Here is a 23,164-nt window from a genome sequence, read left to right as displayed (position 1 = left end):
GCATCAAGTGCTGCATCCTCAGGCTGTGATGATGAGTCTGTACTGAGGAGGAGGCTGGTCCAAGGGCTCCAGTGCCCTGTGCTGTCATTCTGTCTTGGGCAGATCTGTAGGTGTGCTCTCATCATACATATCCTGCCAATATGTATTTAATTCACAAGTATATTTTTTGTACACATACCCATATTTTAACTGAAGCTCTGCGTCCTGAAGAATCTCAAAATATTTTATTTCAAAATAACATTTTGAATTGCATTGCAATCAATGCTAATGGAATTATCTCACTAATTGTATTCTTCGTTTAAACCCAATTTGGAAAACAAGGCAAAACACTGCAACCACCTGAGCCATTTTTGTAAACTACACTTACCAGTATGCTCCATACCAAATCATACATGGGATTGTTTTGTGACTTACTGGGTCCTGTGGTTACAAGACCTTCTCTGTATGGTTTTCTGGTATCCACTAGTATTGAGAGTTGAAAGGCTTCTAGTTTAGAACTTAGTAATTATGATATTGCTAGCATCTGTTTATTTGCAGAAGCATAGAAAGGCTTTCTTTCAAAATTAGATGGCGAAATTTTGAAAGAACACATAATTGACCATCCGTTCTTGTGTGAAAATATTTTGACATATTTTATCCAGCCAGCAAACACAGATTTTAAGGATCAGTATGAATCACTGTAGTTCTGGAAAAAAAGCCAGTATTATGGCTTATGTTAATGAACGAAGCATCTGTCTTTCTATGTTGTTACTGTGAAAAGGCACAGTCTGATCCTGATTGGTATTGGGACAGGGAACTTGTTTCTTCTTCTTGAAGAAACAATCCATCCCCAAGACAGAGGTGTTTCCTGCTCTTCCAGTGCTTCCTCATCTAAATGCTGGTCAGGCCTACCTGATGCAGTGAATGTTGTGGTGGGGAGATTGCTGCCTGGAATACCATGTCTGAAAAATGATCAGTTAAATGTGTCATATCGATTTACAGGCAAATTGCCAGGTAATTGTTTTCATAAGTTTCAAATATCATTACTCAACAGAAATCATTGGCAGGATGGTATGGTTTTATACATAATTCAGCATCATGGGCAGATAATTTTAATGCATTATTCTCTTGGAAGTTTTAGTTTTCTCACTGTGTCATGAACTTCAGTCAGGAAAGCTAAAGTTCAGAGTGCCTACTGAATGTTTTCTGAGCCTCAGGCTGAAGAATCAAATGTGTTTGTTTAAAGTATAACCTAATTATTCCTGAATTATGCTGATCACCATAGTAACCTACATTGATTGTATTTTGTATTGAGTAATTTAAAGTCACTTAGCTGGAAGAAATAAGTGATGTCAATTAATTGATACATGAATGTAGCCTAATTATATTAATGTGAAACATTTTTGTAGGATGAGTATTTTTTCATGCACTGGAGTTTCATGTCATTTTCATAATTAGTGTCAGTCATTTATGAGAACTGGAATTCTGAGAGGTTTTTGGTTTTGGGGATTTTTTTCTTTTTTTTCCTTCCATGTCCCTCTTATACCATGTGTTATATTCAGCATTTTAAAATTATTTCAGTTGCTTACTTTTGCTTGCACATACAACAAGATTGTATTTGAGACATACCAGATTCCTGTTAGGTTCTGTGGTAAAGCTGTAGTTACATACATACAGTTGTGTATCTACAGAATGTTACCTCTGTTATTTATATACTTTTTTTTCTTGACAAAACTATTGATGTGATCTTGTTTTGAAGTTGCTGGGAAAGTTTACTTGATCCTGATTCTTTAATGGCTTTTTGGTTATATACTTGATTAATCAAACTGTTGCTTATTTGTTTAATTAATTAAATGCAGTGGTGTTTGAAGGTTCAAAAAGCAATGAAATAAACAGTCCATAATTGACTGAAATGGGAATTTGTTTGAAGAATTGCTGGAGAATCAAGTTCAATATGTAATCTTAAAATACAGAACACTTTTGTTGTTTATGTATGCAGCTCCTGTTCATTATACTGAAATTGAGCTGAAAATTGTTTTCTTTTGCTGCCATTAATTTTAGTTTTTAAATTCAAAGCAAATTAAGTTGCTAACTTCAGCAGCTATTGAGATGACTTCCTAAATATGAGATAAATTCAGTCTCCAGCTATGTCTAACAATACTAATTTTGCTGTTTTCTGTCCAAGTACCTGCTGTGAACGCCAATGTATTTGAAAAAGAATTTGTCGTTATTGCTCCAACTAGTGTAAACTGTCCAATGCCAACAGTAGGCAAACAATCCTCAAGCTTTACTCCTGAAATTTTACATGCCAGTTTTGCCTCTTTCGCTGCTAATCACTTCACCAGCAGCATTCAGATTGCCTCGTAGAGCTGGATAGTGCAGGAGTTACAGATGGGAAGAGCTAATTACCTCACCTGGCATATTTGTTTTTGTTTGTTTTTCTTCTTTTTTCTGCCAGTGCAGGATTTTTCCTGCAGCGTATTTCCTATAAGTTTTCTGTTATCTAAGTTATGGAATTACAGCCAGTTAGCTGGAGTTTTCCATGTTTTGTCCTTTTTTTTTTTTATTTTTATCTAGCATTCATAGACCTAAGTGATGTGTTAATCAACTGATAGTTTAAACCTAATTGTAAAGGAGATTGAGCTAATAATAGACATAGAGCTAAAAAATATAGGCAATTACCATATATTTGTTTTCATTCATAATTTCAATGAAACAATAGGATTTCTTCATTTTGGTAAAGAAAATGCCCAGGTAAATACTGTCTTGTTCAGTTGCATATTCTTTTTTCTAATCTGCTCACTTTCTGTCAAAACTGAATAGCTAGACTTGTTCATTGCATTTGACCTTTTAATTCATTAGTGGAAGAAAGAGTATAAAAAGGAAGAAGCCAACTAGGTTTCTCTCCTTGGTCCTAATCAACAGGTTTTTCAATCAACAGAGCTGTGAGTTGCTTTTGATTTATATTAGCAATGGTTCATTAACCTAAAAAGAAACTCAGAGGCCATGTTAAGCATTCTGATGTTGCCATGAGGGAAAAGAAAAGGTTATGGTAATAAGTGGAACGTAGTTGCTCTGGAATAATTTTGAGAATAATAAATATTCTTGTATCTGAAACTCTCAAAGAATCACAGAATCACAGAATAATGAGGTTGGAAGAGACCTCTAAGATCATCAAGTCCAACCTGTGCCCTAACACCTCAACTAGACTACAGCACCAAGTGCCATATCCAGTCTTTTTTTAAACACATCCAGAGATGGTGATTCCACCACCTCCCTGGGAAGACAATTCCAATACTTTATTATCTTTTAGGTGAAAAATTTTTTCCTAATATCCAACCTATACCTTCCCTGATGTAGTTTGAGACTGTGTCCTCTTGTTCTGTCAGTGCTGCCCGGTGGAAGAGACCGACCCCCACCTGTCTACAGCCTCCCTTCAGGGAGTTGTAGAGAGCAATAAGGTCACTTCTAAGCCTTCTCTTCTCCAGGCTAGACAACCCCTGTTCCTTCAAACATTCCTCACAGAGTTTGTGTTCCAAGCCCCTCACCAATCTCAAGCATCTCAACGTCCTTCCCAAACTGAGGGGCCAGAACTGGACAAGGCAGCAAATGATTTAACTTTGGTCAATTGAAGTTGCACTTGAACTTTCATATCTGCACTTCATCTTTGTGTTTGATCATCCATGCCATGAATGCTTACAAGGTGCCTAAATGTGAGCTTGAATAGTACCAATTTCAGTAGATGGATTTTGGTGCACATGTCGCTCTTAAAAGGTAGCGTGTTCTTCTCAGCCTGGGTGTCATTAAATGAAGTGTATTTCCCAAAGTGTTTCATGTTTACATGGAAAACAAATAACAACACAACTCAGTTCAGTTTTCAGTTTCTCCATCTAAGGGTTGAAGAAAAGTTTAGCCTCCTGAATATGCTATGACTGAGGAGTACCTGGAAGAATGCATTAAAGGTAGTAAGCACTCTTGCAGGGTTAGAGGTGGAGAGGTGTAGGGATGTCAGGGTCACACATTTTCACTAAGCACTTGGACAGTGCTCTCAGGCAGATGGTATGATTCTTAGTGTCCCCCTTTGCAGGGCCAGGAGTTAGATTTGGTAATCCTTGTGAGTCCTTTCCAGCTCAGGATATTCAGTGAAATAATTTTTGTTTCTTTGCCACAATCCTCAGCATCTTCTCTTAGGTGTCAGTTGCTTTGAATGAATAAAACTATGAAATAATAAAATTATGATCTTTTGAAAGAAGAAATAACTCCCTCCATTTTACATGTTTCTTTTTGTACAATCTTTGTTGTAAAAGAGAATTAGGATGCAGCTGAAGGATTTGCATTGACAACTAGAGTTTGAACAAGCTAAATTTTAACAATGAAGTAAGATTCCTTTCAGATCATTGAGAGCAAGAGAGGTGTGGCTTTTAACTACTTATGCAAAGTAGTGACAGAAGATTAAAGTTTTATCTGAGGCTCTATCATACTACTGTCTATGATATGTTGTACCAGCCAGAATATTAGTCTACAAACTGGAGAAGTATAACTGCTGTCATAGATGGAAATACAGCTACCTCAGTGTAACAGTGCCTCACTGCTTTATTTTAAATTAACTTTTGCTTCTGTTGTTGAAGCCCTTTTTAATATATGTGTCAGCACAGTTTTATCCTTTCCTTCTTACCAAAGGAGGTTTGCTCCAACAAATAGGTTGTGACACCTTTTAATAAACTCCCTGAACAGCACAGTGCGAGTTGATTCTTGTGGTGTTCAGGTCTCTGAAGTCACTAAATTTGAACTGTAAAAGCAGCCTCATCCATCCAAGACTCTTTAATAGTCTCTGAAAACTTCAGAGTAGCTGGAAAATGAGTGATGTATCTCCACTATGTGCAGCATAAATGATGTTACGACAGTGTTCAGTTGTTGGAGTGAGTACTCAATAGAGCCTCAGAGGCATTGAGGGAAGAGCTCTGGGGGTGTGTGGTCAACTGCAGGTAGCTGCTTGTCGTGCCTGGTTCTGTGAGGTGTCTTCATATGCTTTGTTACAGTGCCTTAAATTGGTAGGATGAGTGTGGAGGGCGCCAGTCTAATTGGGAGGAGGAAGAAAGTCTTCAAACGCTTTAATCTATGACAGTGTCTGTCAGAGAACATGAAAGACTATTCCTGTGGTACTTAATTAAACCTTAGGTCTTGTTAATGAAAACAGCAAACAATAAATTAATGATTAAAATTAGCGATGTGTCCTTTGTGTAGTGATTTATGTACATAATTAATGCTGTAGCATTTTAAGGTGTTAGTTGTCCTTTACAGAACTGTGTAATAAATGGTGGCTTCAGAGGGTGTTACTTAAAATTCAAATTAACATTTACTCCAAAAAATTCTCAGTGCCTAAGAGGATAACTAGAAGCAGAATAAGTTCCCCCTGCCAATTTTCTGTGTGTGTGAGGAGACATCAGTCTTGCACAGGGACTACATTATTCTCCATACTTGCTCTAACTAGTTAGGCAGGGTCTTGCTGGTTCTAGGAAGATGATTTAAACTGCTTCTGTTCCCAGGCTACCAGAATGACTGATTAGACTGCCCTTTTGAACTACAGATATGGATACTGATGGACTGTTGAAATCAGACTGAAGTCCAGCATCCAAAAAGAGTGAGGTGTTGAATTTTGTGCTTGTTAAAACTTTTGGGTTTAATAAGGCTCAGTTCAGGTAAGCTGTACAGCCTCAGCAAAGCAACATGCACATCTGTGTTAAAAAGCTGTGCCTTAGCTTTACTTTTGCACCTAATGAACAAAATGGGAGGCTGCGATTCAAGAAATGTGTGCACATTACATTTATCTACTCACAGGAGTTTTGCTGTATTGGTGAGGTTTTTAGGAATGATGGTCGTTTTGTTGTGTCCACCCTCTTCATCTGCACTCCAGTTTTGTCTAAATAAGGTTATTTTAAGGTTCACTCAAAATGCACATCCAGTTTGACTGTGATACCTTGTACACTTAACTACTTTTAAAAATCCTTGAGCTTAAGAAAGTATTTCAAAACAGTTTACCACTATGCAGAGGAATATACTTTTATGCTCCTGCAAATAAAAGTTTCAACTATGAGCATTGATTGGAAAATGAAAGTCTAAAGGAAAGCTGTGATTCAGTGGCTGTAAAATGCTTAAATTGAATATGTGAATTAAGAAGGAAGCAATTCACTGGCTATAAAGTGCTTGAAATACCAGAATTAAGGCCACAAGGAAAAGGTACTGTAGAAGCAGGCTTTGGTAATATTTAATTATTTTATTTCTCACCCTACCTATGATTGTAGTCTAGCTGCATTTGGGATAATAAGGGGTTAGATATAAATAATTCAGTACAGAGGTGATAATTCATTTTGTAAAAATTGATTTGTAAGTACAGGGAATTCCTATATATAGAAATTATTATAAAAAGGCCAGAATAACATGGTAACCTGGTCGTTTCTGTTCTGGATTAGAACTCATTCATTCTCCTGTCTTTACCTGAGAGACCTTAGCAACAGAGAAGAGAAACTCATCTTTTTGTAGAAAAGATCTTGCAGAACTAAATATACTTCTATTATAATATGGCATATGATCAAAATTTTTTTACTCAAACCCACAAAAAAAAATAACAGCACAAATTGCCAAATTCAACTCTTGTATAACTTTCTGTACCCTGATATTATTCTTAAGCATTAGGGAAAATTTGTTCAACTTGATTTTCTGATATATGGCAGAATGTGGAGAAATTGTATTTTATCCTTCTGCATCCTCATTTCCATGTCCCATCTAGCCCTTCCACCAAAATTGTTTTTCCTGTGTATCTGATGCCAGTGAATTCCAAAACCTGTTGGTGGTACAGTTTGTGGTCCTGACCTTGGACACAAAGAGTGTTTTGTAGGTAGAATAATTCTGATAGTATTTATTTGCTTATGTGACAGAAAACTTAATTTTTACCTGCATCTTATATAATTATTTAAAAATCTTATATGACACCAGTAATTTCAGCAGTAATTAGCAACTTGGTAAGAAGGTAATTGAATCTTCAGAGACTGTGTTTTCACATGTTTAGCAGACTGCCTAACAAGCTACACCAATGAAAACAAAAAACCCAAAAAGAATATTTCATTTAGAGCAATTACAGATTTACTCCTATCACTGTAAATCAACACCATGTACTGAGAATTTGAATGGTAATCTCTCTCTATCCAATACCTAATTAGTGAAGATTAATCAGATTCTTAAACAGCAAATCCTTCTACAAAGTGTACCTTTGGCATTGTCCCCATTAAATATCAGGGTTACAGCCCTGCTTATTCCTTGCATAAAACCTCCCTGTGGGGTATTTTTACAGTGTAAGGTCATCATGATACATACACTCCCTGTATCAGGAAGGCAATGGTCCATATCTGAAGTCCATAAGAAATTTAGGCATTGAAAAGATTTGAAAAGCAGTTGACATTTAAGGTGTGGTTGTGTTTTTTCTCTTACTGAACCAAAGTGCTTTTTGACACTAGCAGTAACTTTGCTGATCACTCTGTCAGCATGAAAATTGTAGTCAGAGAGCAGGGCTCTAACCCAGCACCTAGAACCTTCTTCCCTCCCAGAGCATCACTGCAGTGTTTAGTGGGGCCCATGGTCCCATTCAGTCCTCCTTGTCTTCTGGGATTTCTGCTGGGATAAGTCTGGAGCAGTGCAGTGTTGCACCAGGAATATATCTGAAGAGCTAAAATAACTAAACTAGAGGTTTTTTTGTTTTGTTTTGTTTTTTTTTTTTTTTTTTTTTAGTGTGAGTAAACTAACACTTTGAGTCTCTGTGTAAGAACTTGAATAAATGTGCTATTCTTAAAAAAGGAAAAAAATACTCTTTCTGAATGATACTTGGTATTAAGCCCTTAAGAAACAAAAAAGGATTATTTTTCAATGCCTTACTTATATTGACTAGCAAATCAGGCAGGGGGTATAGGTTTTCTGCCTTTCCTTTCATTGGCTCTTCAAGCCAGAACTGTTCTGTTGAGATTTCAAGGCAAAAAGGTGGAAGCTGGAAGGCAGTACTAATTTAGAAGCTTCTTGAGTCATGGTTAATTGAGACATTTACTGTGCAGCCTATCAATGAAACCCTTTCTACTTCACATCAGTTCATAATTTCTTCAGTTGTATTTGTACTTATTTAGAAGACATTGTGTAGGTATCTGTGTATGTTACCCAGAAATTCCAACAAGATGGCAGTGTTTTCCCATCTTTTAAGGACATACCACTGGGGATGTAATTTTCTGACTGAGTGCTCTCCTGATACTTGTGACTGAATTGCTTTTAGTAGTAGTAGTGCCTTGGCCCACAAACTTGTGATGTTTCATTGTCCTGTGAGAAAGTATAAAACCCCAAATGGTTGTTACTTCTCTTGCTTTCAAAGTGTCATCAAGGCAGAACCTGGAGATTGCTTAAAACCATTTCTCTGTGCTAAATTTCAACTGGGTTTTGATGCATTAATTTAGAAATATTTCTTCATTCTCTTTATATTTGTGGCAAGCAAGGTATTCAAAAAGTCAAGAAGAGAGAGAAGAACTCAGTGTGTGTTGTGATTGACTGTACAGTCTCTATACATTAAAAGGCCCTCTTGGATGCTGAAGTGCCACAGCATGCTCCAAATCTTCATGTTAGTCTTTAATTAGGGTGTGGGAAACTCCTACTGAGAACAGCTACTGGGCACATCACCTGTATCCTGGATTTTACAGAAGGTTTTACATTTGGTACACTCTGTATAAACCTTTTCACTGTAGTTTTTTTTTTTTTTAATTAAGAGGTGTATTTTAACTGTGATTTTAACTGTGAGCTGATACAATCTCTACTTGAGTTTCTTTGATCAGCAACAGGCTGATCAAAGAAACTGGAGTAGAGATTGTATCAGCTCACAGTTTGTTTCTGGTTTGCCAACTCCTTCTAGTTTGCTAACCGTTCTCTTGCTCTCAATTGGAATACAAGCTAATTCCTCTGTGTTCTTCAGAGCTAAGCCAACAGAAAAAACAAAAGGATAATATAAGTGTTACCCCCAGAACGAAGTAGAAACTTCCTGCTCGATAGGTTTTAGCTGCTAACTCAGACACCAAGCTGAGAGCTGTTAGTTCTGGCTGATAGAGTCAGAAATCCTGACTTCTACCATGCTGAAAATACACCACTTGTTGGCTGGTTTTTTTTTTACTAATAGTTTAAATTAGTTATCTAAGAAGGAAGCTTTCATGTGTCCTGCAGTAAGTGTGTGTCTTTGAGATCTCCATAGTCAGCCTTGAATCCCACAGTTGTCCTGACTACTATCTTAGCTTTCAGTCTTTAGCTACTTGTTACTTGAATTCCAAGGGATTGAGGAGGAGTGCTGGTCCTTCTGTCATTCTTGACTTTTTTTCTGGGATGGGGAGCTACATATATCCTATGTCAAGCTGCAGTGAACCCATACCTGTACTGTGCAACCATTACTTCCTGCTCTGTCAGAAGGAGCCATTGCTATATATAGTAATCTTTCCTTTATTTCATATTTTATGTTCTGACATCATTAATACTGACAGTACAGCTCAGGGAATCATTTTCTAGTTAGATTGAACAATCTTTCTTCTGTCTCAGCATTGATAGGTTGCAAAATATTTAATGTATTACTTTGTTTTACAAACACATTTTTGTAACAAATCCATTAGCAGATCTAAAATCAAAATAGATGCTTGGAATTCAGAAGTAGGGTCAATGTAAAATTTTAATGTATTGCTCTTTTCTTAGTATTTCCATCTGTGGGTAGCAGTTCTGTACATAATCTTTGCCATTTACATTGCTGAAACATAGGTTCAGAGGCTGATGGAGAAATGTAGTCAAATGAAACGCTGGTCATGTGTTTAATCCCAGGGGACTGCAGCTATCTCATAACAGTGTTTTATGCTTTATATTCTTAGACTAAGCAGTACCCCTGACACCAGAGCCAGTAAAGAGATAGTGAATATATGAAGAAAAATTAAAAGCATACAGAGAAATCTTTGCTGAGTAGAAAATGTGTTGCCTGCTTTTTAGATCTAAATGGGTACTTTAGCACATTTTATGTGTGACTTTTCACATCAGAGTACAGGAATTACTCTTTCAAATGCAATAAAGATAATTTAGATAGCTGATTTCCCAGCTTTTTTGTGCTGTTGAGTGTATAAAGCATCTAGCTCGTTCAAATGCCACTAGAGAATACAAATTAACAATATAGGACAATTATAAGAGGTGTTTTTATGGCAGATGATATGTTAAGTGTGTTTTCTTCACCTTTTGGATCTTTATATTTTGAATATTTTTGTAGATTAACTGTGGTACATTACATTTATATTTAAGATTTTATCAAAAGTGAAGTTTTGTTTTGATTAATACATATGATATTTAAAATATTGGGTGACTTCCAGATAATTCTTGTTTTTAAATTTGAGGGCTTCTAGCAAATGTCAAGTGTTAATCTTAGGCCTACTCTTAAATTCTAATCAGCTAAGAGCTTAATTGTTCAGTAGAGAGTGAAGTAAATTACCTTCTTAAATGCAGTGGCTTAGAGAACTATTGGGAGGAGGTTCCAGAATTGGTGGCCATGTGCTCCAAAATGCAAAGAAGCGCTGTGCATACTGAAGATCCCATGAGTCACCCTCCCTCTGAAGAGACGAGGGTAACCTTTGCACCCTGGTGTCTGGAGTATTCTTGAAGTTAGTGGGACTCCTTCCAGTGAGTACCAGGATTTTAAATTACGTTGTGCAGGGGGTGGCTGTTGACATTTGGATGAGAATGGAGCACTGTCATTGAGTGCACTACGTTTTGGAAACTTGGGAGCCAATTTGTTCTGATTCTCAATGTTGGTTACAACTTTTCTGGAGCCTGGACTTTGTGCATGTGTTGTTTCTGTGGGCCACCCTTTCAGAGCCAGCTGCATAAATATGCAGTAGAATCTTGTCCCTTGAAAGCAAATGTTGAAGGCTGATGGATACAGCTGAGTTTTTAAAAGGTCACATCCCATGATACACAGTTGTAGGTAAAAGATCAGTCCATAATCACTGTGATTTAGGAAATAAGTGGTTTGTCTTAATTTTTAGGTACCTCTAGAAATCTGGTCCACTTGCACTCGGCTAACTTTCAGTAGGATGTGTTGTACTTGGCTGGTTCCTTGGATGCCTCTGGCATGACATCTGAAGTAAAGATGGAAGATTTCTCAAGGGAAAGTGGAACATGGGGCTGTGAATGTGTTGTTTCTATTTAAATAGTCATTAGGCCAGATTTTTCTGGATTCACAGATGCCCAACCAGTCTTCCATATTCATGAACACTCTTCATCTGCTTTGACAAATGGTGCTATTTGAGAATTGAGCGTTCATTTTTTGCTCCTATTTAACCAGTTCACCTTGGGTTGAGAAATTCTGAGGCTGGTGAATCCAGAAAGAGCTCCAGGTGAATCTGGCAATTTTTATCTTCAGCTGGAATGTTATTCACTGAAAATCAGTAATGTAGGTTTTACTTCTACTTTCTATACATCTTCTGCTGGTTTAGAACATAATGACTTTTTCTGTGGACCAGGTTTTTGAGTTAAAACTTCCTGCCAGCTCCTACAGAATTTCCCAGTATCCTCTTCTGTAATCATAAAATTTAGAGCCTAGTTTATCACCTGGTGGAGAGCAGGAGGAACAGCAAGTAGTTCTTTACTGCTGAGGAAGACATGGCTAAAATATTTAGTGCAGCTTCTAAATCATGCTTCGAATAAAACATCACACTTCTCAAAAAGAAATTTACACTATTTCCCCAAGTAAAAACAACAGTGTTAGTGACTGTGCCAACGCTCAGCATTTGCAATTCCCGTGTTAATATTGTCAGTGTGTGCTACTGCGTTCATTTTAAAAAGTGCAGCAAATCTACCTGACCACTGAATGGTACTATTTCCTTTTTAGAAACAAAACCAGAGGAAAGTTGTTTAAATCAAAGTTGAGGGATAATATGCAAATGTTTATTTTCTTATTATCTAGTCTCCAAGTTGTTTGTCACTAAAATAAAACTGACTTGTTTGTTCATTCTTTGCTTTCCATTTGATACCACTGGTAGAATCCAAACAGAAGCTGATGAATTTGTAATGGCTTGGCTTTAGCTGTTCCATTGCTTCAAAGGTTTGTGTGGCTGCCTTCTGTGGAGAACTTCACCCATAACACCCATAACTGAATTTCTTTGCAAATTACAATTTTATTTGATTAATGTTAGGAATTTGAATTACTCTTCTTTGGTATTTTTTTTTAATGTGTAATGAGGTTAGAACAAATGTAATACAGGCCTGAGTGGACACAACTGAGTTCTGGTTATTCTGTTTGCAGCATCAGTCTGTATCAATGATGCATTGTTGTCCTGTGGTAGTCTGCTCTCAAGTTTTTCAGACATTTTCATATGGGTACCAGTACATGGCCAGTTAACAGACATCTGCATGTTATTACCTATGCAAAGGAAAATATTTTTCAAAGAAATTAACCCCATGTAGTTTTATATCTCATTTTCTGATATGTGATTCTTCTTTCCCTCCATTGATTCTGTGGGGCTGCAGTGTAAGTATCAATAGCAGTTTTGAAAATTAGGGCTAGGGGGAAATGGTTTAGGTAACTTTCTTAAAGAAAACAGCCTCCAAAATGCATCTATATGTGCTAACACTATTTTACTTGTCATGACTGCTTGTATAATTAAAAACACTGGCTCAGGTGTTGGTACAACTGGAGCATCTATGTCACATCTTTGAAGTGTGACTTGGAACAGCCAACGTTTGTGACTCTAACACATGGAGACCTCAGTTCATCAGATCCAACCTCCTAAATAGCAAGGTGATTATACTTTGTCAAGTTGTGCTATGCAACTTTAAAGTATATATATTTGACAAACACGCATCTTAGTTTTAATCTTAATTTAACTATGTCTGTAGACAGACAGTCACCATTTTTGTTTAGTGTGTGGGTTTTTTTCCCGCCAATAATTTAATTGCTTTTAATGCCCCAATTTGACTTCTGCTTATTTAGGGAGGTCTGGAATTTTCACCCATACAGGATCACATACAATGTAGTGTATCTTTTTGTCACCTTTTTGAGAAGTTGGAATGGTAACTGAGTTGAGCCTGACTTCAGTGACTTCAAAGTCACCAATTCCATGTTTGTATATATTCCAATGCTTAAGTTGGACATTTTTGCAGTGACAGCACACTGAGTTGCTGGTTTGCTTTGAACCAAAACTGCACCTCAGAGGCATAGTCATTGTCTGCATTCTTTCTTTCTAGGGCTGTAATCCTGCATTGGGTTCCATTTAAACATTTAAATTTGTTATAATCATGGTTTAGTAGCTCTTCAATATTGCTGAGCTTGTCTCACATTCATTTTGATCTTAACCATTTTTGCCAAGCACAATCTATTCCTATATCAATTTATTTGTCTTTAAGGTAAAATATATTGCTCTCAAAACTTGGTTTGACTTCAAGCCTTAGTGAATTTGGGTTTTTCTTTTAAGAATAGTTAAGACTTTTAGAGAAAGTGTGAACAGGCATCAGCATAATGATCAATTTTTTTATCGCTTTTCAGAAAGATACATATATATATTACTTGGCATATGCTTTATCTGCAGCATAGATGTATGGCTAAGGAGTCCATATTTCTGAAAATAAATTAGAAAAAAAATTCTGTTATTTTGACCATTAATTGGAAGAATTTCTCAGATCACTTACAAACCTGGCAGAGCAGTGACCTGTACTCTTCAAAGTTTTGCATTAGGACTATAATATTGAACTTCTGGAAGAGCCACAGGATGTGCCTGTGCCACGTGTCAGATCAGATGATCCCAGTAGTTTTATTTGGCCTTGAAATGTAGTAAATCATATTCAGTGCGTACAAAGCATAGCAAAATCTGCAAGCTGCACAAATGGGCAGCCTTTTAAAACTGCAGGTACATCAAATAATATTCTCTCTCAGTTTTCTTTGTGGCATGAGAGGCTTTTTATCAGTCCACAACTGCCACTAACCTTTCTTGTCACCTAGCCAACTTGTGAACATGATTTCCTTGGTACTGCATGAAAAGCTGTGAGAACTGCCAAGGAAATTGCTTACTGATCTTCTGGAGTCCATCTTCTGCTCGCTGTCGCAGCACACCTCTGAAGAGCCTTCACTTGGCAGCCCTTTGAACATCCAAGTGTTCTTCCTTCACACCCAGGTTTAGTGGGTGTCTGCCATAGCTGCCCACAGGAGGAAGGTGTTGTGTATTCTGTTTTATCCCATTGTTTTACCTGCTCTTCCTTAAAGCCTCTGTTTCCCCTCTTGGTGCAGAGGTCTGTCATCAGGCGCTCCTGCTGGCCTGTCCCATTACTATGGCAGTACTGAGTGCTAAGACTGTGGAGGATGACCTAGCCACTTTGCTCATTTCTCCCCTGCTTTGTGGTTACACTGGAGCAGTCAGCTGGAGCAGTAGCCAGCTGCTTGCTTGTGCATGCAGGTTTGCAGGATTGTTGAATAACTGCAGAGAGACACTTGGGCTGAATTTGCTTTTCTATAGGAGTGTATCACCTTAAAGAGAGCAAGGGTATAAAAGAAATGGCTTGCATTTTATAATAAATATGGAAAATATCTTCCCTGAGTAAAGAGTGAAATAATCTTTGTTACAGATCTGTTTATTTGTTTCAATGTCTGGTGTAAATTTCTAATATTTGGTATGTGAGTGACTTTTGTGAAGGGAGGAATGAGTCTGGAATGCCTATGACCAATGTGCTGTAGTAGGGACTGAGCACTGAGTTGCTTGTCATTGGGGTTGACAGAGGCTGTCATTCTGCAGCTGAGATGTACAATTCTACTGGCAGCTGTACCTGGTGCTTCTGCTAGTGACTGCCAGCACGGCTATAATAGAAAGCCAGATAGCCTCATACTCCTGCAAAACAAAAATACCTCGTGTGGTTTTCCTGGTAAGCTTTCAGAATCTGCAAAGAAACCTGACATTATAATTTTATTTAATAAATTCTCTTGGGAAACTCTACTTTTGGAGGTTTGTCTGTATATTAATTGATGAAGTAAATTTCTTGTGACTACAGCCATTTAATAGAAAACAATACAAAACCCAATAAATTAATCTTGCTTGCCTGTCAGTCTGTATTTCAGCTAGGCCAAGAATAATAGTTGAAGCCAGGAGCCTGTGCTCCTGAAAATACTTGCTATTGGTTTTGACAGTTTTACTTGCAGTGAGTGACAGTCGAGGATATTGTTGTTAGAGTAGTCATTCCTTCAGGGGATTGTATTTTGCCTACAGAAATGCCCTGCAGGCCTTTTTATATTCCTTCTTTTAAGATGCCAGTGTCACAGTCACTCCTTTTTCTCTCCTTTTCTTGAAGGCATAACATAAATAGAAAATAGAAACCCAAGTGTGATCAAAAGCGGCACTAAAACTCTTATTTTTCTCTTGGCTGAAAAAAGAATTTTGAAGCAGACAGCTCTTGCAGCTGGTGGCATCCCTGTTGGGATTTCCTCCATGTCATGTAGGAAGAGACACAAAGGTTTCCCAGTTGCTGGTACCTTATGGCTATTACCAGGGCATGGCTTTATGCTTGCACCTGAAACTGGCACTTTCAGTACTAACTTTTCCATTCTTACTGGAGTTTTGGGTTGTTCTGTTTCCTTCTATCACCCAGATCCTGTGGGTTTTTTTTGTTCTTATTACCCAGTGAGGCAGCTTTGCCAAGAATGGCAGAAGCTACCAGAAGGGGAGGTCTGGGTGAGCCTTGTTTCCCCCCATGAACCAACCTGCAGCTGTGTTCTGTGGTAAATTAATTTAATTAATTTAACCAGTTGTCTTCAAAGACTCTTTAGGAATAAATGGATGCATTTGTTTGGCCCATGTGGTGATTAGCACCACACATCCTAGACCAAATGACTAAGCCTCCATTTTTTATTCTAATAGAAATACTATTCAGTTATGAGATTTCCTGGATTTTGGCAGAAATAGATATGATTGGTGGGATTCAGATCATTAGTCCTTCATTATAACCCTTCCCTCACACAGTTGTGTACTTGTGCACACAGTTCTTATTCGTGCTTGTGTCACAAGACAAGTCAGAGACTGGAGGGCTAAAAATACAAGCCTGTGACATCATCCTGATAGTGCTGCCAAAGCTAATGAAGTTAGTAGTCATTTTAAAAGTTCTATTATTAACACTTAACCAAAGCTTTTTGATATTGAGAAGTGATATCTGCCTACTGGATACAGAATATGCCTTTATTTTTAAAGATTGATTTTTCAATTCCTGTGTAGGCTGCTTGGAACAATATTTGCTTTAAGTAGTTCACTGTGAATAAGAAAGTATCTCAGGAGCAGCCTCAAGCACAAATAGATGTACTTAGAATGTTTTAGGTGTACAGTAGTTACAGCTGAAAAACTAACTCAATTTTATGAAAATGCAGTTACAGTTTCTGCTGTCCTTGCTACAGTGATCTATCATTGCAGGAACTTCAGCAAGGAATGGTTGGTTGTGGAGAGGTCAGCAGGGTGATCAGAGCTATGGGACAGGTTTTAAACAGGAGCACATGCATATAGTGCAGCCTGTAAAAGAAATGGCTGGCTAAGTATCCAAAAGAAGTCTGTAAAATGCAGAGTGGAAGGTGAAGGTGGAATTTTTGCACTGTCTTCTCCAAGACTAAAACTGGGAGGTCAGATATGAAACAAGCTGGTAGCAAGTCTAAAGTGGACTGATGAGAATATTTCTTCACATAAGCTATAGTCAGCTTTGGAAGTCTACAGGGCATTGTGGATAGTACAAGTTCACGCAAGAACTTAAGTAACTGAAAAAATTTATAAAATTCCTGAGGGATTAGTAAATACAGGCACGATCACCTTGTAGAAGAAAGTCTGCAAGTCACTGTAAGCTGCAGGAGGCTGCGTGAGAAGACTGATCGGGAGTTAAGGTGCTACTCTGGGGCATCTTTCTGCCTCAGGAGAAACCAAACTGCAGTTGTTCTCTCAATGCAGTGGAATTAACAAAATATGCAAGAAGTGGGTCGTCAGTTTTGTCATTACCTATGTGATTATTTTAGGAGTTGGTGTTTGCATCACTTACCATGTCTGTAGGATCAGTTCTTAGGTGACCAGGGCATACCCTTTCAATCAGCGTTCCATTAGGCATGAACACTGAAAAATTACAGTTTAATTTCTTATGCATGGAGTACAAGTCACCACACCCAAATTTCACTTGTAGCTCTTACTGTGTTATCACAGTGGCTTGTGACAACAAACAAACTTAGGACATAAAAGCAAGGTTGCAGATAATCACTGCAGAACTGCTGGTGTATAAGAGGAATTCCTTGGCTTCTGCTGCTTTTTGTATCTTTTATGTTTTTATACCAGTGCAGATAGCACAAAGCAGGTATGTGTGTGCAGCCTTTGTATAAAAGAGCCATGAAGCATAAGAACCTGATAGCAAGTAATTCATTTGCCCATAATGGGTCTGTAATTGTTGGTATTACAAAATTTCTGATTGTGACTATGTTGTGTTTAAGAACCAGGCCTGTGGTTTTATTACAAAATTATTACAGCAAACCCTTTGGGGACTGTGAGCATATACACTCATTCTCTTAAGTATTCACTTGACCAATATTGTGAAATGTAGCTGTTTCTAGGTAACAAGAGGCCTTAGAAAAACTGTTGAGCTAATAAAAAATTGAAATTAATTTAGTTTCCTTTTTTCTCCAAAGACCATCATCAAATCTAGTATCAAGCAGCAGGAAAATTAGGCCTTTTTATTATTATTTTTTTAAATTGAGGTTTTTCTAATATAAGTAGATGGGCAAAAATAGCTTTCACATGAAGTACCTTGACCTTTTGTGCTGTTTTAAAGAGACTGAAAGTCTTCTTGGGCTTTAGGGTTTAATAACAAAGTAGTAAAAGACTTTATTGTGTTTCTGGGGCTGAGAAATATGGTATGGAACTGAATTTGTTTTTGCTGAAGTGTTTCATGCAGCTGATGTTTGGGGTTGATGGAGAAACAAATTAGAATGCTGGTTCTTTTCTGAGCCCTCTGAGTGACCTAGGACTATCAGAGGCCATATCTGTGCACCCAGGAAGGATGGTTGTTAGTCACAGTTCTTCCTGGACATACCAGAATTAATAGACTGGATTTCAAGATCTTCTCTTATATATTATTTCTAATGTCAGCAGCTTTTGTGGCAAAATAACTTGAGTTGTGTGTTGTAAATGTTTTTTTTTTCTTCAGTTCTTGACTTGTTCTAATATACTGAAGGAGTTTATGATGTATCTGCTCTTCCTTTTGGTTGGTTGGTGTGTTTGTAGTTTGGGTTTAGTTGGCATGTTTGTTTTAGCAAAAGCTCTGTTTTAAGTATAACAGTACTTTGTCCTGAATTTCCCTTGTCTGAGGAACCTGTGTAGGGGTTACATATTTTGCAGCTCTTGTCCTTTGTTCAGAGCACCTCAGAGGGTGACTCATTTCCTGAGCCTTTTCATGGCAGACAGGTATTTAGGGAACCATGTGCCAAAGTGTTATCAGTGCCTGCAATGAGAATTGGTGTTTCAGAGTTGTTCAAACATAATGTCTGGCCTGGTAGTAAAAGGGATGTGGGATTGGATATTTGGCATCCAGATGTTACTCCCTCATGCTCTAGTCCCCTGTCTCCTACATGGCAGCTGACTGATCTTTCAGGGTAAAGCATTTAGTGCCTTCCATACTCTCCTGGCTGCTTGCTTAGTTTTTTACCAAAACGGAAGGATTTTTGGTCTAAAACAGCATCTGTTTCCAGATTTGATCTGTCTCTGGAATGATGAGAGCTGATAATTTAAACTTCATAGGCATAAATGTAAATACTTTGGATTGTCAGGATAAGTGCCCAGATTTCTGAAATCCAGAAATACTTCACTGTTTGTCTCCCTGTGTCATGATTCCCTTATGCTTCATTGCACACTGCATGTGGACATTTCCCTTCTGTTTTCTCTAAGCAGGTAGTACTTGCTGCTAATTTTATCTTGCATCGTGTCAAGGGAGACTTTTTTTGATAGCTACCACTGATAACCAGATTTTCTTTCTCCTCAATTAAAAAAAAAGGCGGGGGGAAGTGTGTACAATTAAGTGTTTGAAATAGATGATGTAAATTACATCTCTAGAGTTTAAAAATCTTTTTATTCTCTGGAGAAACACATTCTATTCAGTAGCTGTTGAAGGCTTCCTACTGTCCTACTATTTAGGGAATTAAAAATTTTTCACTGGTTGGTTCAAAATAGGAGTAAAGTGTTTAATTAGTGATTCTCATTGTTCTTGAAAGAAACAGCAGACACAAAAAAACCCTAATGTTTTTCTTCTCCAGATGTAAAGATCTGTTTTGATAGTGAATGATGTTCTGGGACTGCCTAAACCATCTAGAGTAAATCCAAGCCAGCACTCCTAGTGATAAATATATGGGGTACTTTTAAAACACTTGGCGATGGAAGAAAACAAGCTGCATGCATCATTAAACTGAAGGATCTGGGGAGAAACTGCAGCTTCAAAAGTAGTACAGATTTTTTATAATAGTAGTCTATGAAGCTAAGACTGTTTGTTTCCTTTTCTGTTGAGCTGTCCTTTACATGACTTGTAATTTGTAGGTAGTGTCTTTTGTTCCACTAAGAAAAATATGTTTCTATAATGATAACACAGATATTCCTCTGGTTGTGTTATTTCACTACAATTATTAGCTTGTTCATGTAATGGTTAAATTGCGAATAAAGGACAGAAAAATGCCATCTCACTTGCATGCAAATTGCTTTTCTTTTTTCTGAAGGTATTCAGTGTATAACACTTTCTGAGATACTAATTGTTAGTTTCTTAAAGAAATTGCTACAAGTAGTACAAAGTAGGCTGATTTTCCCCCTTGTTGATAACTTGTACAGTTTTTTACACCATTCTGTATCAGGAATAATATAGAAGGCTGAGACAGCTGATTACATTGATGACTTTGCCAAGCATTAATTCAAATGACTGAAAATTCTGCTTTCCTTACCAATTCATATGGGAAGGCTAAATTTTTCAGTTCTTGCTGGATGTTAAGGAGCAAGTTTGATGCGTGAGAGGATTTATGATTAAAAGGAGTGATCCCTTAGAGTAATTGTTTTTCTGATGTTTGTGATAGTTTGAGGATTGAACAGATTTCAATTCATAAAAGTACAGACGCGTAGGCATGTGTAGACATCATGAATGGTCTTTTTTGGGGTGATATAAGCCACTTGTAGATTAAAAAATGGAGTCGTAGAAATGAAGCTGCACTTAAGAGTTGAGCTTGGAATGTAAAATGCAGTCTTAAGTAAAACAATGCCTGTCCCCATCAGTGTTAAAGTTGAGAGTCCACATTCAAGCACGTTCTCATTATTTTAATGAAGGTTATGAACAGGTAGTAAGAGCATACACTCCAGTAGGTGAAAATTGCTTGCTGCTGTGCCATCACTACTTCATGACATTTTAGTTAATTATGCTGTCGATAATGACTTACGACTGTGCACAGAGAATTGAGATAAAAAGGAGAAATTGCAGTGATTTTCAAAAGTGAGACCAAAGAGGATTGCTGTCTAGAATGGAGGGATAATGCATTCCATGAGCTGCAATCACTGGATGACCACTAGGTTTGTCTTTAGCTGTAAATTAGGGGATTATACAACACCTGTATAGCATTAATTATTAAACAAAAGCAATTTCACAGTTTTATTCATTAATGAATTTTCTGTAAAGAGTGGGAGACTAGCAGTGTCTTCTTGTTACTTGTGATTCCCTCATTTATCATTTTTTGTAGCTACTCTGGTGGACAGTGCCTGATCTAACAAACCCTCCCCTGTGATGCTTGTCACCAGACCTTTTACAAGTTCTAAAGTAATAACTTGATACTCTAGTAGTAATGCAGGTCTTCTGAAATAAAATATGTATTTGTTTCATCCTTTATGCTCTCTCAGTGTTTCTGGCTAAAATTCAGGTGTTGAATATCAGAGGTACACTCTGACAAGCCTATTTTTTGGCAATTCTTTGACTGTAAATAAACGGACAAAGAGACATAAATGTTCTTTTTTTGTACATACTCAGTCACTGGTTGTTTCATAAATTACTTGGTGCCTTCCAAGCAGAATCGTACTAGTAGATGGTGTGCTGGTTGTACATAATATAGTAGGATGTAAAGTCACCAAAAATTAAATTTTTTCTTAAGCTGTCTCTTTAGTTCAATGTATTTTGCATTAGTTTTATCTTAATCTGTTGTGGATCAAGCTATAACAGAAATCCTGCTTGCATGCCTGCAGTCAGTATGGCAAGTTCTCTTTGTGTATGACTGTCTTTTGGAGATGTGTGTCTGATAGTGACAAAGTATTGAGTAATGCTGGTTCCAAAGAAAAAAGGAAGGTAAGGTAAGATACTAGGCATCTTAGGTGGCTTAGTCACTTAACGCAGTGTGCACATTAATATTTAAAACACAAACATAAACAATACTGGACAACATCAGATTAATTAAATGCAATTACAAGCACTCCCCAAAAGGTTTCCTTCCTGACAGAGCTGCCTGTGCTTGAGTCTTTTGTGCTGCTTGCTGAATGTCTCAGAACTGCTCAGAAAGAACAAAAAGACCTTTATAGAAATATCCAGCCCCAACCTGACTTTTTCTGGTGGTGTTTCGGGGTGTTTGTGTAGCACCATTGCGTCCTGTTGGTATGTGCTGAGTGTGGGCTGAGAGTAAGTTGTGCCCTTGGGTTTTAAAATGGTACAGTTAGCTGTTCTTGACCCAGTCAGGTCAAGATAGGTGAAGTTTTACTCCAGTTTTCTTTCTTTTGTAAGGGGAGCATAGGCTGTGCCAAAGGTATGTTGTCTGTGGGCAATAAGGGGGCACATGCTTGTGAAGACCATAATAATAAATCAATGTCCCAGTTCAATTCTCAGCTGTATCAGGCCTGCATAAATGTATGTACTTGTGAAATGTGTTCTTGCTGGGTTTGAATTGCTCAAAATTTGCCACAGTCATTCTGGTTTTACAGGTTATGCTATTGGCTCTGTAGACATGTGTTCACTCTGTATGAAAGAGTTCTGTATGTTATAAAATACTGCATTTCTTTCTGTTTAAACACGGGCTCCCACATTTCTTGCTTGTATATAATACATTGAAGTACCAAATGTAAGATAAGAAGCTGTCATGCTTTGTTCAATGAAACCAACTCTTAATTCCAGCTTTCATTTGTTTCATGCCTTGGCTGTAAAGGCAATCTAAAGCTTCAAAATCAGTAGGAGTCATCACTGCTAGAAGCTGAATTACTAGTGACACTTAAAATTCACATTTTAAGAATGTTCATGAATTGTAATATATATAATTGTCTGTTCAGAGGTCAGAAACTTTTAGATACTCATTTATTAGTTCTATTTGAGCCAAATGCTCAGCTCAAGTGCATGATCATTCTTCTAGCTCTAAATACTGTCTAATTTGTAACATTCAGCACAGTAATTCAGATACAATTTTTATTAAAAGAAAGCATGAGTCAGATATCAGATATCACTTCTAGCCAGTTTGGATTTGGCCTTTTTGGAGTAAAATGAGTCATAAAAGTGAAAAATAAATCACTAATTAGATTTTCTTAAATCAGTTTTCTTAAAAAATTCTGAACTTTCTGAAAGTGGGAGGTTTGCCTGGAAACCACTTATTATTTCCACCCTTATGATGGTGTTGAAAAATAATTAAGAAGTGACTCATACTATGATGTCATTTATGAAATATAGGTCCTTTTAGGACTCAAACACACCAATGAGCTAGAGTAGGCTGAGAGCAGATCTTGTGCTAGGTAAAACTTAGTGAATGATCAATCAATGGCAAAAAATGTGGGACGTAAGCACATTAGAAAACACAACTCAACAAGGAAACATGAAAAATAATAGCATTTTCATTGCATGTGACCACAGTGAAGCCTGATTAATTATTTGCATTTGTATTTATCACAGTATGAATAGATTTTTTCTTCATTTTTCTTACTTTCAAGTGCAAACTGATTTCAGTGGTTAACACTGATACTTTTTATCTTTGCAGTGTGCCGGGAAGACTCATACCAGTCAATAGTGTCATGTGCGGCTGTAGTACTCGCCCCTGTAGAGACAACAGTGGATACAAGGAAAAAAGAACAGATGATAATGCCTGATGTGTTCAAACAGT

General features: G+C 37.3%; 1 protein-coding gene across 8 annotated transcripts in view; it reads left to right on the top strand.

The window, feature by feature from the left end:
* The window catches only part of CCSER1 (coiled-coil serine rich protein 1), a 641,644-nt gene that overhangs the window by 139,790 nt on the left and 478,690 nt on the right, over positions 1–23,164 (top strand). For all 8 annotated transcript variants that reach the window (XR_014955187.1, XM_085579114.1, XM_085579113.1 and 5 more), the window contains exon 5: positions 23,042–23,162. Coding sequence is in view for 7 of the 8 variants with exons in the window: in XM_085579114.1 (XP_085435240.1) it covers positions 23,042–23,162 (121 nt within the window). In the remaining variant the exon portion in view is untranslated. The remainder of the gene's footprint in view (positions 1–23,041; positions 23,163–23,164) is intronic.

The sequence above is a fragment of the Lonchura striata genome, chromosome 4, assembly GCF_050655825.1.
Source record: "Lonchura striata isolate lonStrDom1 chromosome 4, ASM5065582v1, whole genome shotgun sequence".
Classification (NCBI taxonomy): domain Eukaryota; kingdom Metazoa; phylum Chordata; class Aves; order Passeriformes; family Estrildidae; genus Lonchura; species Lonchura striata.
The sequence above is the reverse complement of the archived record's forward strand: the minus strand, read 5'-3'. Positions and strand labels throughout refer to the sequence as shown.